The 15714-nt window shown below is 41.7% G+C and overlaps 2 protein-coding genes across 2 annotated transcripts; both read left to right on the top strand.

Annotated features, from left to right (window-relative positions):
- The first annotated feature begins 1100 nt into the window (after positions 1-1100).
- p2ry10 (P2Y receptor family member 10) lies at positions 1101-7398 on the top strand. The gene is made up of 4 exons (XM_088081333.1): positions 1101-1431; positions 3972-4248; positions 5744-5924; positions 6051-7398. Exons 2-4 carry the CDS (start codon positions 4061-4063, stop codon positions 6993-6995), a joined length of 1314 nt encoding a protein of 437 aa, XP_087937459.1. The 5' UTR covers positions 1101-1431; positions 3972-4060; the 3' UTR covers positions 6996-7398.
- A 666-nt stretch (positions 7399-8064) lies between these two features.
- gpr174 (G protein-coupled receptor 174) lies at positions 8065-14040 on the top strand. The gene is made up of 4 exons (XM_042492874.2): positions 8065-8327; positions 8561-8736; positions 11398-11809; positions 13068-14040. The coding sequence occupies exons 3-4, from the start codon at positions 11606-11608 to the stop codon at positions 13869-13871; spliced, it is 1008 nt and encodes a 335-aa protein (XP_042348808.1). The 5' UTR covers positions 8065-8327; positions 8561-8736; positions 11398-11605; the 3' UTR covers positions 13872-14040.
- Positions 14041-15714: the final 1674 nt, after the last annotated feature.

Raw genomic sequence — 15714 nt, 5'->3', positions numbered from 1 at the left:
GAACTGGCCTTTACCCCTCAAGTGGTTCATGTCAAGAATGTGACAAAATATTGCAACAGAAGACATCCAGCCCTTCAAATGTGTCCTTCAGTGGAGCAATCTGCCCTCGAAATCGTGGAAGAAGAAATGCACACTGTGAGGAAACACTTGAGTATTGGCTTGTTCTGACCTCTAGTGGCCATAAGTTGGAACAGAAAGTTTACACCAGAATCCACCAGCAGTTCACTATTGTGTTAGTCTAACTTCAACATGTGTGCTGTTTATCAACCCGTGTGTCTTGGCTCTAAACTAAACTGTGTGTGCTGAGTTCAAACCACACTGCAGCAACACAGGAAGCTCCAAAGTCGCATGCAGGACATGCAGGTGCCTGGCAGCCGCCTGGGAACCTGTCAGTGTGTCATTTCTCTGGGTGTGACTTCACGTGTACAGGGTGGTGTGAAACTAAAAGGACGATTAAAGCGCTGCCATTTTGTTCAACTGTGGTTTTTCATTTTAGAGGCACGTTATTCTTTCTTTGCAAAACTGAAACCACAAGTGCATCACAAAGTGGAAAATATGCCACATCTCGCTACCAGTAACCTCAACAAAAAATAAAATAAGAGGACAGAAGCAACCATGAAACATCTAACATCTACACACAAATCTACGAATGCAGAATTATGTTTTGATAAACATCAGTTTTAAAACAGGAAGTACATCTGATAGGAGAAGCAGATAATTGCAGTTTTTACCTTCAAATATTGCAGGATGCAGATTGACACTTAATTCACTGTACAATACCATACAGCAGTCTAGACACAATCTGTACACCCCGACACTCTGCTGCTGCTGCGTTCTCTGACCAGATCGCCTGCATTTTCAATACTTTATCTATAAGAGGAACAAACATCTGCCTCCCTGTCTGTCTGTCTTTCTCAATGTCTCTATTAGTAAGTGCTGTCCTTTTGTTTTCTTAACCACACACTTCTTAACCGCCCTCTCTGTGTGCCAAACTCTGTGCATTTTAAGTTTTGGCTGAGTTGCTAGGGGCTGAGTGATGTCACAAACGGTAGAAAAACACTCACATGCGTGAGGGCAGCGCTTCCCCTTCCCCTCATCACAATACCTTAGAAACCGAGAACAGCCCACACCAGACGCCACCACCTCGTTCATTCAAGCAGAAACCACATCATTGGTAAGCAAAGGGCTGACTTGCTTACATCAACACACTTACAGACAGGTCCCTTCTACTTCAGCGCGACAAGAAGGTTTGCTGTTGACCCTGTTTGCCGCTGTACAGCTTGAGGAGGAGAGTGCATTTGTGCGTCAGGCGGCTGTTTGCAGAGAAGTTTGAAGCTGCTGGAGCATGTGGTCACTGTTGGTGACTTCTGTCTTTGACCTCTCACCTCCATCCCTGCATATCATTTAAGGAGACAACAGACGAAGCACAAGGTAATCATGCAGTTTTTGTTCAGAGACATAATGTCTGTGTGGCAGTCACACTGCTGTGCTTTGTCTGAACATTTGTGGTCAGAGTCATGCTTTACAATTTGCTGACTTCAGGGGGTTTGGTGTGAAGTCCTCAGTCACTTGTCATTCAGTCATAATGTACCAGTATATACATGAGTTTTAAGTTAAACGCGTTATTAAACTCAAATAATGCCTAATATGTTAAATAAATAAATAAATAAATGGCTGTTGTTGTCATGCAAAATTCTATCACTGCAGTACTATCTAATGTTTTTTGCAGGGACTAGATTTTACGAAAAACAAATGAGTTGTTAAAACTGATAATCTTTCTTACACGACAACGCTGACAAAATGCAAGTCACCACTTCACCCTTCAAGTTCCCTCCAACCTGCGTAATACTTCCTTAAAATCAAGTCTGAGGACACACTGTTACACAGCTCTTAACTTTACAGGTACTGTGAGGCAATCTGTTGGATGACTGTGAGAGACAGAGACCGAACAGCCAAAATGAGTCAAAACTGGAGAAAATTACAGGAAAGCGGCAAAAAAACGAACAAAAAGCAATCTGTCGTTACTTGTCTGTTCCCTCTCTGGGGCTGGCAGAGGAAGGGTGTGGCAAGGTCTTGATGGCAGAAGGAAGGGTGATGCTTCAGTGATAAGTAGAGTGAACGCTCTGTCCTGCTTCCACACATTTCCTGCTGCAGTCTTTGGCCAAACGGAGACATTTCTGATTTATCACACTTTCTGTCAGTATTTTTCATTACCCTGCTTTATTTGGCACCTAGCATATACATGGCACAGACGAAAACAAACATTGTCATACCTGAAGAAAACCAAGCCTTGATTCAGCTACGTAGATTATAAATACAAAAACTGTGACAGGTCCCCTTTCTGCAAATTCTTGTTACATTTGTGAACTACAGGAATTTAATTTGTTTTCTGTAAAATATTTAATGCAATATTTGCTCACCACTTTATTAAGGGAGTATGTTGCAGCTAATTGCTTTATTAATATTTGACAAATCATTCAGCTATAAGCCATCACTTACAAAAAACAAAACAAATATAAAATATAAAAATATTGCTTGCCACTGGTTATCATCCACCAGCATGACCACATGCTTTTTGTTTGTAGTTATCCCATAGTTCATCAGGAAGATCACTCAATAGACTGTTGGACCACTTACCTGGAAAAAGACTGCATCTGGGCTGAAATATCTTTATGGACAACTTATTAATATTTACAGCTAATGGACTGTTGAGTGCTCCTTTATTGAAATAGTTAATGAATAACTGTAGCCTTTTTCTACAGTTAACTGCAGGAGAGCACATTTATTATTGCTTACACTGCATAATTTCTGTAATCTTACAATATAAATATATGATTTCCAACAATTATTTGATTCATTGTCAGCTATTAAATTAAATGCTGACTGATTTAATAATTGATTAATCAATATGGGTAATTTTCTTTATGAGAAAAAAAAATCAAAATTCTCTAATTCCAGATTCTGAAATGTGACATTTTTTTCTTATTCCTTTTTGAAAGTGAACTGAATATCTTTGGGTTGTGGACAAAACTAGACATTTGATTGCATCATCCTAGACTTTTGGAAACTCTCATCAACATTTTTTAACCAATTATCAATATTTTATAATAGAAACAAGTAATCAAAATTAGTAAATATTTGAAAGATTGATCGACAATTAAAATAACTGTAGCCCCAGTCCGAAAATATATTTATCAGAAAACATGATGGCTTATTAGAAAGTGAAACTCTTGACACGTTTATTAACCACTTCCTTACAAACAGCAGACATGATGACTTTTTTACAAAGTTACAAACCCAAAAACATTCAGTCTGGATTTGAAAATGTGAAATTGTTAAAGCTAGGTCTTGGTCCAGATGCCCTGCAGCCTGTTTCCAGAAGGTTAGTGCTCCAACAGTTTATTGGGAAGGATAAACTAAACAGTGAGATAAAAAAAAAAAAGTTGTTTTTTGCCACAGGAGGATAAACACCTGCCAGAGATGAGAATGAAAGTTCAGCTTTAAAATTGGAAACAGCAGCAAACAGAGATTGTTTTGCCAACTGCTGTTTCCAATTTCAAAACTGAACTTTTAATTTCAATGTTTAAACTGACGTGCAGTAGAAGTCCTTAAAATACTAAGAAAAAATGGACATTTGAGCATTACTGGACAAGATTCAACTGTTGAGAAAGACCATGGCATACACTCAAAAGCTCCAGAGCAGCTACTGACGAACACTGTGTGAGATTGTTCTCAAAACCAAGAGATTTTCTTCACAACCTAGCAACTCAAGCATCCTCATCAGCAGCTTATAACAGATCCTTAAAGCATTATTCAGTAATGTAAAAACACTATTACTTACAGCTTATGAAATTTTTATGAGGGGGATCTTTTTAAGAAATGATCACAATAAATTAGGGATTTCCTGGAAATATTGTGTCAGAAAATATTGCTTCTACAGCACCAATTGACTCTCCTTTTTTCTCTTTCAGGTGTTCAGGGTGTGTGAGTGAAATAATGGAGAACTGATCACAGCACATTTCAGTTAAGTTATGCGTCTAGTGTCATTGTGAGGCAGGATATGACTCTGAATACGTCAGGAGCGTGGGAGAAGTCCCTGGCTAACTCCTCCTCCTCACAATGTGAACACAACATGACCAGCTGGGACCAGCGCATGGACAAAATGTACACCTACTTCTACCTGCTGCTCTTCATCCCCGGGCTGCTGCTCAACACCACTGCTCTCTGGGTCCTCTGCAGACACATAAGGTAAAACACACACACACACACACACACACACACACACACACACACACACACAATACCTTGTATTTAGATCTTTTTGAGGACCCTTGCATTATGCATTCTCTAGCCCCTTATCCCAACCTTAACCCAAACCCATATAAATGCCTAACTCCAGCCTATTTTGATTTATACATTTTGTATGCTCATGGAAAGCTGTCAGAAGCTTCCGGCATCAGGTGAGAATGCAGCCAGACAGAAATGGTTGCAGTATTATTATGTGCCCCAGGATGACCAAACAGCACCTGCCACGCCTGCCTGATGGGCACACGGGCCAAGCCCCCAAGATGTGCGCCAGGCATTGATGCAAAATTTACATAGTGGCCAAAATTGGAATTACACTGTTCGGGACAGTCACATGATGCACACTGGCCATTGACTAACATTGAAAAAGAGACGTCTGTAAATGTTTTTGTGAGCTTCAAAACCCCCGAGAAACGTCTTCTATCCCTGTCTAGATGTAAACCATCCAGTTTGATAACATTTTGAAAGTTTAAAAAAGCAGCAAGATTAGATTTCTGAGGCGCTAATCCAGAAGTTGGTAGTTGGCAGCAGTTACCTGCTCAGGCACACTTGACCGTGTTCGGCTGCCATTAAGCTCTACTACACATGCTCTGTGGGCCAGTACATCCGAGTATTTTACACATTTCTAAACCCAGAAAGAGAGCTTTTTCTGCTTTCTGTGCCAGTGAGAAGCTCTCATAGGAATGAACGAGGCCCTGTCCCAATGTCTGTATCCAGTCTTCACTTTAATACATCCATGGCATGGGCAGTGTCACTTGAGAACGTGGTGGGAAGGAACCTGTCACATGCGGATGTTGTAGTTGTAACGCTGCTGGTAACGACATAATATAAGGAGTGCAAGGGCGCTTATAGGGCGGGCAGGAGGGGAAGGTCAATGGGCCCGGCAAACCCGGACTTTGATGCGGGAGTCCGGTTTTTGCTTCCTGTTTGAATACAATTTTTTTTTCTACACCTTACCAAGTGCCTCCTTGCCCTAAACCTAACCATTCGAGACTTTGTCGCCTAGCTCTAACTATTCGTGCTGTTGTTGCCTAAACATGACCATGTACCAAGTCATCCAAACATGTGCATGTGTTGACATCATGATAGCGGCATCCTGTAGTGTAACAACAGACGCACAAGGATACCTAACTCAAAATATGTAGAGGCAGAAGTCCACTGACAAAGCTGCAACATGTGATGAGTTGGGAGGAGAATGTGTTACTAACCCACAACTCTTACCCCTAAGCCTAAATGTAACCTGAACCTTACAACCAAACCTTGACCCTAAAACAGGCTGTTGAGGGAGCAAAAAGAAAATAAAAATGTCCTCATTCATTTCTTTTTAAAACATATACCAGTCCTCACTATGTAGTAAGTACAAGTACAGGCACACATGCAGAACATAAATGTATCGTTAAACTCTTTCTGGCTAACTCTTCTGCATGTTGCTCCACAGTAAGAAGACCAAGGCGGTGATCTTCATGATAAACCTGGCATTAGCAGACCTGGCCCACATTCTCTCTCTGCCCCTCAGGATTTATTATTACTTCACACACACCTGGCCCTTTGGACGAGGCGTCTGCTTGTTCTGTTTCTACCTCAAATACCTCAACATGTATGCTGCCATTGTGTTCTTGGTAAGTGGGCATTAAAGCGAAAATAATCCTGGATTTACAATCAGGACACTAGAAGGAGCATGGGAACTTGACCAGCTCAGCCATCAATTATAATAGTCATATGTTAATACATTTTTCTGTTTGCAGGTGTGTATTAGTGTACAGAGGTGTGTATTCTTGCTCGACCCGTTCTCCGCTCGCCGCTGGAGGCGTCGCTATGACTTGTTCATCAGTGTCATAGTGTGGGTGGTGGTTGGTCTAGCTTGCTCTCCTTTCATCCTGATGCGGAGCAGCAGCAGCAGCTCCGCCAGTCCCAGCATCAGTGCACAGACCACAGTCTACAACATGAGCTATTCACTGGATGCCACTTCTACCCAGAATCCTTTAAGTTACACCAAATTTCACACGCCACTTTCGAGTATGAGCCCCAGCAGACTCAGGCTGGTCTCAAGTCCCAGCTCTACCAGAGCTGGCTGTTTTAAAGACTTGCCCATGCGTCGTCTGCCCCTCTCTCTGGCGGTCACCATGATGGCTCTGGCTGAGATGTTTGGTTTCATCATTCCTTTAGCCTGCATCAGTTTCAGCTCCATCCGCATCGCCCACTCCCTCAACCAAAAACAGAGCAATGATCAGCAAAACTCAACTGCACTCAACTCCTCAGCACGCAGCCGAATCCAGTCAGTCACCTCCAACGGTAACACGGATAAATATCATGAAAAGCAGACAAATGCAGAGAAGCGGCGCGCTCTCCGCATGGTTCTGAGCTGCACGGCCCTTTTCTTGTTCTGCTTTGCCCCCTACCACCTCAACTTCCTGTTCTACCTGATGGTGTCGCAGGACATAGTGTCCCACTGTGCAACGAGGCTGGCCGTGCGTCAGTTCCACCCGGTGTCTCTGTGCCTGGCGAGCTTGAGCTGCTGCCTCAACCCTCTGCTTTATTACTTTCTAAATGCAGAGTTCAGATTGCACCTCACCAGGCGCACCTCCTCCTTCACCGCCTCGCTCCTCTCCTCCCCGATCAGCTCGCCGACACGGCGTCCCACACAGCACAGACTGATGAGCATGGAGAGTAGCTGCTCGGACAGGGAGTAGCATTAACCAAAAGCTGATTTGTTTTTATCCTCAGGGGAATAACACAGCTAAACATGACAGATCTCTTGTGAACAGACTGACAAGATCCAATTTGGATGATATGATTTCACATGTCACAGCTGTCAGGTGACAAACTGACCTAAAGAGCTTTGACCTCTGTGAAAAACCTCCCAGAGGACATCGCTTTTGTACAAATCTTCAAGCAGCTACTGAAACGATATGTGTGTTTCATAATGAGTGTGTGCACACTAATAAATGTGAATATCATCACAGTGGCATTGTGTAAATAAGCTACAGCTTGTTGTTGATCTTACTGTAAAAATGCAACAACTCTATATAAGCTATATGATAAATATCAGTGCTGTATGTAAATGCTCTGTAAATAAAATCGCTGTCTGTCTCATGTGGTGCTGTGATGTTTATGCAGCTTCACAGTGAAGTTTCCTTTGGATGATGATGCAAATGAAAACACGTTACAACTAATTTTCGCTGTATTTCCTCTCAATGCAAAGTGGTGAAGACAGTTGGCAGGAGCTGCAGTAGCTTTGTAACTGCCAGGCTCTGAGGTCGGCTCTCAAACTGACAAAGTCCGTCCCCCACCCCCCACCCCACCCACCTCCTCTTGCATCTGCTAAACTAAAGTCTGCACCAACTCTGTGGCCACCCCCAACCCCTGGGTAAATGTGTTCAGCCCACCTAAGAAAGAAATGCCAGCTGTGTGATTCATCCACCAAAATGTAGCCACTTCTTGTTGTCATACATTGCATTAAACTTCATCAGCTATTTAGATACTGAAAATACTGAGATGAGAAATATGTGAGAAAAAGAAACCGACCACAGCCTTAAAATCAGAGGCTCAGAAAAGAAACTCTCTGTTTCTACTTTAAATGTTGATTCTCAGTCAGATATATCTGTCAACGAAAAAAGCGAACACACATAGATGATCAATGTCACCAACACGGGGGGTAAAAAAAACCCATAATAGCAGAAGTAATGGTGTCAGAAATTCTTGTAAACCACACCCCCAAGTTCACAGGAAGCCTTGTGAATGTTGAAACCCCCAGTGCAGCAGAAACACTGACAGACAGATACAGTATAGTGAGAAAACAGTTAGAAACCAAAACAGGAAATAACTTTAGATGAGAGAAGGTTATAATCGGTAGAAATTAGATACAAGAGGCAGAAAGAGAAAAAAGAGCGAGGAAGAGAGAGGGAGGGACAGAGAAAGTTAATGTTGTTACAGGGGGAGGAGAGAAGGGATGGCATGTGTGTCCGCTGATGCTTCAACCTCCGGCTTTTTGATGCAACACAGCCTCGAGCTCAAAGACAGAGGTGAGATATCAATTGTCCATTCCTTTAAAAAGAGTTTAAGCTTTTGTGTGAGAGGCAGCTGGAAGCATTCAGCATGTGGCCTCATGGGGGATCTCGCATGTTTCTCCAACATGAGGAATGCCTGTTATGTTGAGGGTGTGAATGTGTGTCTGTAGGCCAGCGTCAGGCTGTTCCTCTATTTGTTTGTGTATTTGGGACGGTGGATCATGACATGTTTTTGTGTGTTGGCACAGCACACGTAGAGGGACCTGGGTGCAGACCACTAACATTTTGGGTGCTGATACACGAGGCAAGATGTCGTGTCTGAGCGGAAAGGCTGTAAGGCGCCAACAAACCCACTGACGGATGAATCACAGCGGATAAAATGTTGTTTCCATTGATCTGCTGAGTAAAACTGCTGAATCCTAAGGTAGGGCTGCATCTCTTTATCGAAACACAGGACTTTCATATAACAAATATCAATGAGACCCAAAGACAGACAATGATGTCACACAAAGATGATGTGTAGTTACTGGACATCGCGTAAGGTTTGGCTTTGATTGGTCATCATTTTGCACATAACACCACTGCAATAAGGAGGAAATAAAAGAACAGTGGTTGACCATCTTTAAATGAACATATAAGAGTAGACAGACAGCCTCTGATGGTTTCATATTGTACGTGCAAAAGTGAGAGTAATGAGAGACGATTCACACTAAAACGATCACACATGGGTCAAAGGTCAGTGAGGCTAAAAGGACTGAGGGTCCACTGGGAGATGTTTCTCAGTGCAGTGAAGTGGGATAAAAGGCAAACAGAAGCAGAGGCCAGAGTGCTGTGGACAAATTTGTATCTCTTAAAAAAATCCCCTCTGTCTTTTTCAAAATTCATTTCCTTGTTAACATACTGTACTTAGGCAGGGTTGTAAAGGGAATTTACTTTATATGAGTGTTTCAATTTTAGACATATATTCCACCACATGTCAGAAGTAAATATTGTACCTTTTATTTCACTATTTTTTTTATATTTAAGTTACTTTTCAGATTAAGACTGTCCTTAAAAAAAACATAAATCATTGAGTTGAATCATACATATTACCTCAACTTCTTCGTCTTCGTCAACGTCTTCTCAAATTAAGTCAACTTAAAAGTTTAAGGCAGCCCAGGCACTAGCTTTTTTGAGTCAAAGCAATGTTTTCCTTTAACAATGTAACATCCATGGATGCTGTTTATTGGGGCTAAGCCAAAAAATAGTATTTGAAATTTTTTTTTAAAGATGTTGTCTTCAAAGTCATCTTTTCACTTTTTGTTTTTCAACCAAATTTCACATTGTTGAAATTTTGGCAAAGATGTCTTTTCAATATCAATCAACCACCTTTTCTTGGATGGAAACAAATTGTTGAAGATTAAACCAGTGTTTCCCAAGCTTTTTGGTTTACAACCTCCTACAAAAACACAAAACAGCTAGTTGGGGCTCGTTGTCATGTCAGAAGTTCAAAAATTTAATATAAATTTATGAAGACCTATTTTCCTTTGTTCCTCTTGTAAATCACATTACAACCCCTCAGATATATTTGTAACCCTTTGGAGGGGCCCAATCCCTAGGCTGACAATCTCTGGACTTAACTAACAGTGTATGAGGTAGTTAGGTTACCAGCTACAACAGCAAAATGCTATTCACATAGCATTGACAGCATATTTGGCTGTTGTCAGCCCATGAAATGGCTGTTCATTGGTGATCCAGTAAGAGATACAGATATGAGTTGGAAGCCTGTACCTATCACTGGGTTCAAAAAAGCCATTATCAGGCCAGCAGATCATCTAATTATGTAATTTATAATGCTGCATCACATGCAGAATGCCAACTTTCCCTCTGATATTGTAAGAACATTTTTGCTGATAACACATCTGTACTTTTACTATTTATCTTTACATTGATGTACTGTTACTTTTTACTTGAGTGAAGGATCCATGTACTAACCTCGTGAAGAGGACGACGCATGTCTGACTGTTAAGAAAGACATGAATAATAATGATACTCAGAAAACACCTCATCTGGGGTGTAGCAGAAATCATTACCCTTTCAATACTAAAAATAGCAACATACTGACTATGTTTAAAGCAAATCATAAAAAGTATGAAGACAGATGTTGAACACATACTATTAATGTCAAATTGAAACTTTCTTAAGCATGATGTCCTAAATAGTTAACTCTCCAGTGATAACAAAAGATTTAAAGGTATGTGATGAATGAAATCATAATTTCAAAAGCCTCTTCTGTAAAAAAATAAATAAATAAATAAATGTCAAATTTAACAATTCTTTTTCCTGTTCTCCATTTAGACCAAATTACAATATAAAAAGTGATAAATCAAGGATGAATCTTCATAGCTCACATTGTGTGGTATTAAAAATAAAAGCAAGGAAACCCATGCTGAACCAGCGTACACCTACTAATGTTTACAGCTGTGGGTGGATGACACCCACAAGCGGGTAGCTCAGCTCCAGACGTTACTGTGTGTTTCCATTCTAAGTTAAAATCAATAACTGGGTTGAAGGCTTTTTTGAAAATCTTAAATTGCTTTCATTTTTGTGTTCTTGTGAATGTCAAAAACTAGCAACGTAGGTGTCGCTTATTCTATACCTGAGCAAACCACAAAAACTGTCATTGGTTATATTTCCTCAGTCTGGCCTATTCACCACGCGCTTGGCCTGACTTTTCTAACCGCACCAGTTTCAGTGATGCCCCGCTCCGAGGCAGCTTACACTGGCATATTGTTGGCTGCCCTGCAGGTAGAGATGCACTACGTGGGAGACTGTAGCATCAAGTTCTCTGTGGGTTTGCACATTTACTGTAAATGGCACTGCAAGAGCTGCAATCACACGCAAATGACTTTTTATGAAATGTGCTGTAAACACAGATGGTGTAACAAGCTGCAGCCATGGTGTGAATGTGTTTGCATGATTGTGTGAGAATGAGTGCTGCACAATGTGATGTGTGTCCAAAAACCTGACAGCTGACTGTGCAACATGCAAAACATGCTGCTGATTTATAGAGACATTAAATCGTCCTGTTGACTTTTCTCTACAGGATGCCTTGTTCCCGGGACTGAGGGTGAAACATTGACAGTTTACCAGCACTGTACACACTTCAGCTTAAAGACGCACAAACTCCTCCTCGCCAAAAATGGACACTACGGACGCTGAAGCGCAGCCATCACCTGACTACGAGCAGCTCTCTTGATTGAAGCTTCCTTTTAGTTCACAAGGCAACTTGTCTTTACAGTTACAGGCTTAAGATGAACTTTGCTAACCACAGCTGTCAAATCAGTGAAGATCTCCAGATGTACCAGCACCGTGTGTATGCGGTGGTGTACAGTGTGATCTTAGCACCGGGCCTGCTGGGTAATGTGCTGGCACTCTGGGTGTTCAAGGTTTATATCAGAGAAACCAAGAAGGCTGTGGTGTTCATGATGAACCTTGCTGTGGCCGACCTGCTGCAGGTAAAAAGCCCTAAATCTCCTCTGTACTTCATATTGTTGTAGTAGGTTTACAGTCTAGTTAATAACGTATGTATCTATGTTTAACTGTTTCTTAATCCATCAATTTATCTAATTACATCTAATATAATAACTTTTAAATATAGATATTTCCTATCTATACAAATGCTCTTGTGTGGATGGTGGAGCTGCAGCTAATGTTTGTTTTCATCATTGACTGATCTATGAATTATTGTTTCAATTAACCGTTTAACCGACAACACTTTAGTTTATCCGCTCTAACAAGCATTTATGAGCATGATCACCTTCTAGATTGTTCTATAGCACTCTATTATGCAGTTGTAAGCAGATATAAGGACATATTACAGTGTATTTGATAACAATTATAATCTCTCCACTATGAATCATCCATACCTGGTGTTGAAACAGTTAATGAATGGCTGATTATCTCATATAACACAGCTGTAATGACATCTAACAATACATGAACAAAACATAGTGTTTAGGATTTAGGGGCATCTATTTGCCGAAATTATATATAATATTTATAGACATTTTTTAGTGAGAAATCACCTAAAAATAGAACTGTTGTGACTACCTTAGCTTAAAATTAGTGGTTTATACCTACATACAGGAGCGCTTCCATTCCTTCTAATGTAGCCCAGAACACACAAACCAAACACTGGCTCGGCAGGGGACCATTAGCATTTTCACCTAGCCCACCGTAGATCTACAACACGCTTGGCCAGCCCGTTCTCATAGCCAAATCATCAAATACCCCCACTTCGTTAGTGATTTCAGTAATATGATACAATGATTAACAGTGTTAGCTAGAAACAGTGCTGGTAATGTAAGGAGTTCGAAAGTCCTCATAGAGCAGGCGGGAGGGATGGTGAATGGGTCCAACAAACCCCCAGACTTTCACCCAGTAGGCTGGTGTTTGCTTACCATATGAACGTTGAGCCAAACCATGATTTTTTTTTTCCTAAATCATGCTTGTGTTGCACAAGGAAATTAATGCTGACGTATCAATACGCAATTCCTTTATCTGAAATAACCCAATACCAAGTAGAATCCAACCTTCTCCAGTAGATACCTGCATTTGATCCATTTTGTATCCAGATATAGAAAAAAAAACAGTGATGCATTCACAAGTTTCGTTGAAACTAAAATGAGGCTTTGGTAATAGTTATTCAAATCATGTGTGTATCAACCACCTTGTTTGTTCGTAGCTCCTCTTGACGCTCTCTGCTCTTCTCAGGTGCTGTCTCTGCCTCTGCGGATCTACTACTACCTGTACAACACCTGGCCCTTTGGCCATCCTCTCTGCATGATCTGCTTCTACCTGAAGTATGTCAACATGTACGCCTCCATCTACTTCCTGGTGTGTGTCAGCGTGCGTCGCTGTGAGCTCATTATGCGTCCACTGAGGTACAACTCCTCCAGGAGGAAAGGAGACTTGTTAATATGTGCCCTCGGCTGGCTGTTAGTGTGCCTGTGCTGCCTGCCCTTCCCTCTGCTGAGGAACCCCAGCAGTGAACCGTACTCTAATGCATCACGCGGGCTGGTGTGTTTCTCAGAGCTGCCTATGAGGACAGTCAGTATCCCAGCAGCCTGGGCCCTCCTGATCCTAGCCGAGCTGCTGGGCTTCATCATCCCCCTCATCCTGGTATTAGCCTGCACCTGTCTGACCGCTGGGAGCCTCCGGAAGCCCACAACAGGGGCGATTCCTGACCGAGGGGAGAAGCGGAGGGCGTTAAGGATGGTGCTAAGCTGTGCTGTGGTCTTCCTAGTGTGCTTTGTTCCTTACCATATCACCATGCCCCTGGACTTCCTAGTCAAAGCAGATGCACTGAGCAGCTGTGCCCTCAGGGACCTGATCCTGCGATGTCACCCTGTCACGCTTTGCCTGGCCAGCCTGAACTGTAGCCTGGACCCACTCATGTACTATTTCACAACGGACGAATTCTGGAGGCGACTGAGCAAGCCCGAGATACCAGAGAGCATGGCTTTCAGCAGACGTCTGTCCTGTATAGCTGGAGGAGAGGACACAGAGGAGGACTAGAGCAACGTCAGTTTCTCTTGTTGAGGTACCAACAGCTAAATCTTAACCACTAAACATAAAAACTATGCACAAACTTGTGAAAGGCAAACTTTCATGTGAAAATATGAGTAAATGTCAAAATGGGTTTTTTTTATTATTATTTATGTTCTAATAAAAAGTGTTCTTTCTACATTTGTGCGACCCTGGTGAAGAATGAGCTGTTTTTTGTTATGAAAGATAGAGTTGTCGTTAGTGCCAACATATGCATCAGGGGAAACCCCTAAACTTGCTGAACTTTCTCTCTTGCTTGAATGTCATGAGAAATTAACAACTCAACATATCCTCATACAACAGTTAGTATGACATTTGACAAATTAGCGTAATCTAAAGTTGCATAGGTTAGGTTAAGGCAAGCAAAAAGGTTAGGTTTATGAAAATAAATATGACTGGGCATCTTAAGGTTTGGGCAAGTAAAATTCTGTAGGTTAAGTTTAAGAAAGTAAAGTTACTGGTGGTTAGGTTTAGGAAAATAAACATGATGACGACATATCTTAAAACATCCCAAGTCCTATGTTTTTGGTGTACTTCCTTCTTTACTCCTGTCAGTGCAGTGGCTATTGCAGTCTTTTTGAAGGGTATACAATGCAGGATTATTGGTTAGTGTTTGTACATGTGCCTGCCAGTGAAAGTGAAAGTAAAGTGCAACCTCAGATTCACTCTCATTTGGTAGTCCACCTCACTATATTTGGGTTTTTAATGCACTGTGTCTTTTAGATGCCTGCTGCTTACAGCATTTATTCACTACTTTGCAATAAAGCCCTGACCGCACGCGAGCTTGTGAGGGTTCACACCCATAAACATCCCAAGCACAGAAAATGAGAGAAAAATAAGAAAATACAGATAGAGGGCACACTTCTTCCTACACCTCTCGTGGGTCACGAGTGATGATTAAGAGGGATTATTTCCTGTTCTCATACCCAACTCTTAAAATACCACTGCTCGGTCAGTGACTCTCATGTCAGACACCAACAGCAAAAGTCACCTTTTGCGTTATACTGCAGCTGGATGGCACCTGTCGCAGTGGTATGATCCACCACCAGACAACATTTTAAACGCTGCCGGTAAAATCATGATACGGGCAGCTGGAGAGTCGCTCCATTCTGATATACGGTATATAATTTAACCTGACAAAATGACCCACACCACATTTAACTGCATTTACACAGGTAATAGCCCATTCTCATAGATATTTCTACCTGACAGAATGACCTATTCCACATGTATAAAGGCAGTAGTCCATTCTGATAGATACTGTTACCTCACAGTATGTCTTACTCCACATTATATAACATTTACACAGTTAGTTGTCTGTTAGGTTCTGGTTTTGTTGGATCCCAAAGGGGAGACAGTCACTGGTAGGCATGTAGAAAAAGAGTTTAGCATACAAAAGGCAGTGGAGGCAGGGAGCAGGCTCATTTGTAGAAAAATATCTGATGAAAGCTAAGCACATGGAAAAAACTCAGGCACTTGAAGACACAAAAGCTGGCAAAAACAACGAGGCCTGAGCACACAAAAAAAAAACACTGGTAAACACAAAAAAACACAAGTAAAGAAGAATCTAAAAAGAAAAAACCCTGAAGGAAAACTTGCAAAAACAAAGGGTACTAGCAATCTGTACAGATCTGTCTGGCACAGCAGCAGAGTGAAGACAAGGCTTATATAGGCAGGTTGATGAGCTGAGTGGAGACAGGTGTGCCTCATCTGCTGCTGCTGGAGGAACCAGCCACACACCCTGCCACACACACACCCTAAAGAGGAAAGAGAACCAAAACCTGAGGGGGGGGGGGAGAAAACACATACAAAA

The sequence above is a fragment of the Plectropomus leopardus genome, chromosome 8 (genome assembly GCF_026936395.1).
Source record: "Plectropomus leopardus strain MGB_pleo_1.0 chromosome 8, ASM2693639v1, whole genome shotgun sequence".
Classification (NCBI taxonomy): Eukaryota; Metazoa; Chordata; class Actinopteri; order Perciformes; family Serranidae; genus Plectropomus; species Plectropomus leopardus.
This window is presented reverse-complemented; position numbering and strand designations above follow the sequence as displayed.

What these genes read in the sequence shown, in the direction of transcription:
- gpr174 (XM_042492874.2), top strand. Translation starts at nt 11,606, where the DNA reads ATGAACTTTGCTAACCACAGCTGTCAAATCAGTGAAGATCTCCAGATG. An exon ending in CTGTGGCCGACCTGCTGCAG is followed by an intron (nt 11,810 to 13,067) that starts GTAAAAAGCCCT and finishes TGCTCTTCTCAG; the next exon opens with GTGCTGTCTCTGCCTCTGCG.
- p2ry10 (XM_088081333.1), top strand. Translation starts at nt 4,061, where the DNA reads ATGACTCTGAATACGTCAGGAGCGTGGGAGAAGTCCCTGGCTAACTCC. An exon ending in GTCCTCTGCAGACACATAAG is followed by an intron (nt 4,249 to 5,743) that starts GTAAAACACACA and finishes GTTGCTCCACAG; the next exon opens with TAAGAAGACCAAGGCGGTGA. An exon ending in ATGCTGCCATTGTGTTCTTG is followed by an intron (nt 5,925 to 6,050) that starts GTAAGTGGGCAT and finishes TTCTGTTTGCAG; the next exon opens with GTGTGTATTAGTGTACAGAG.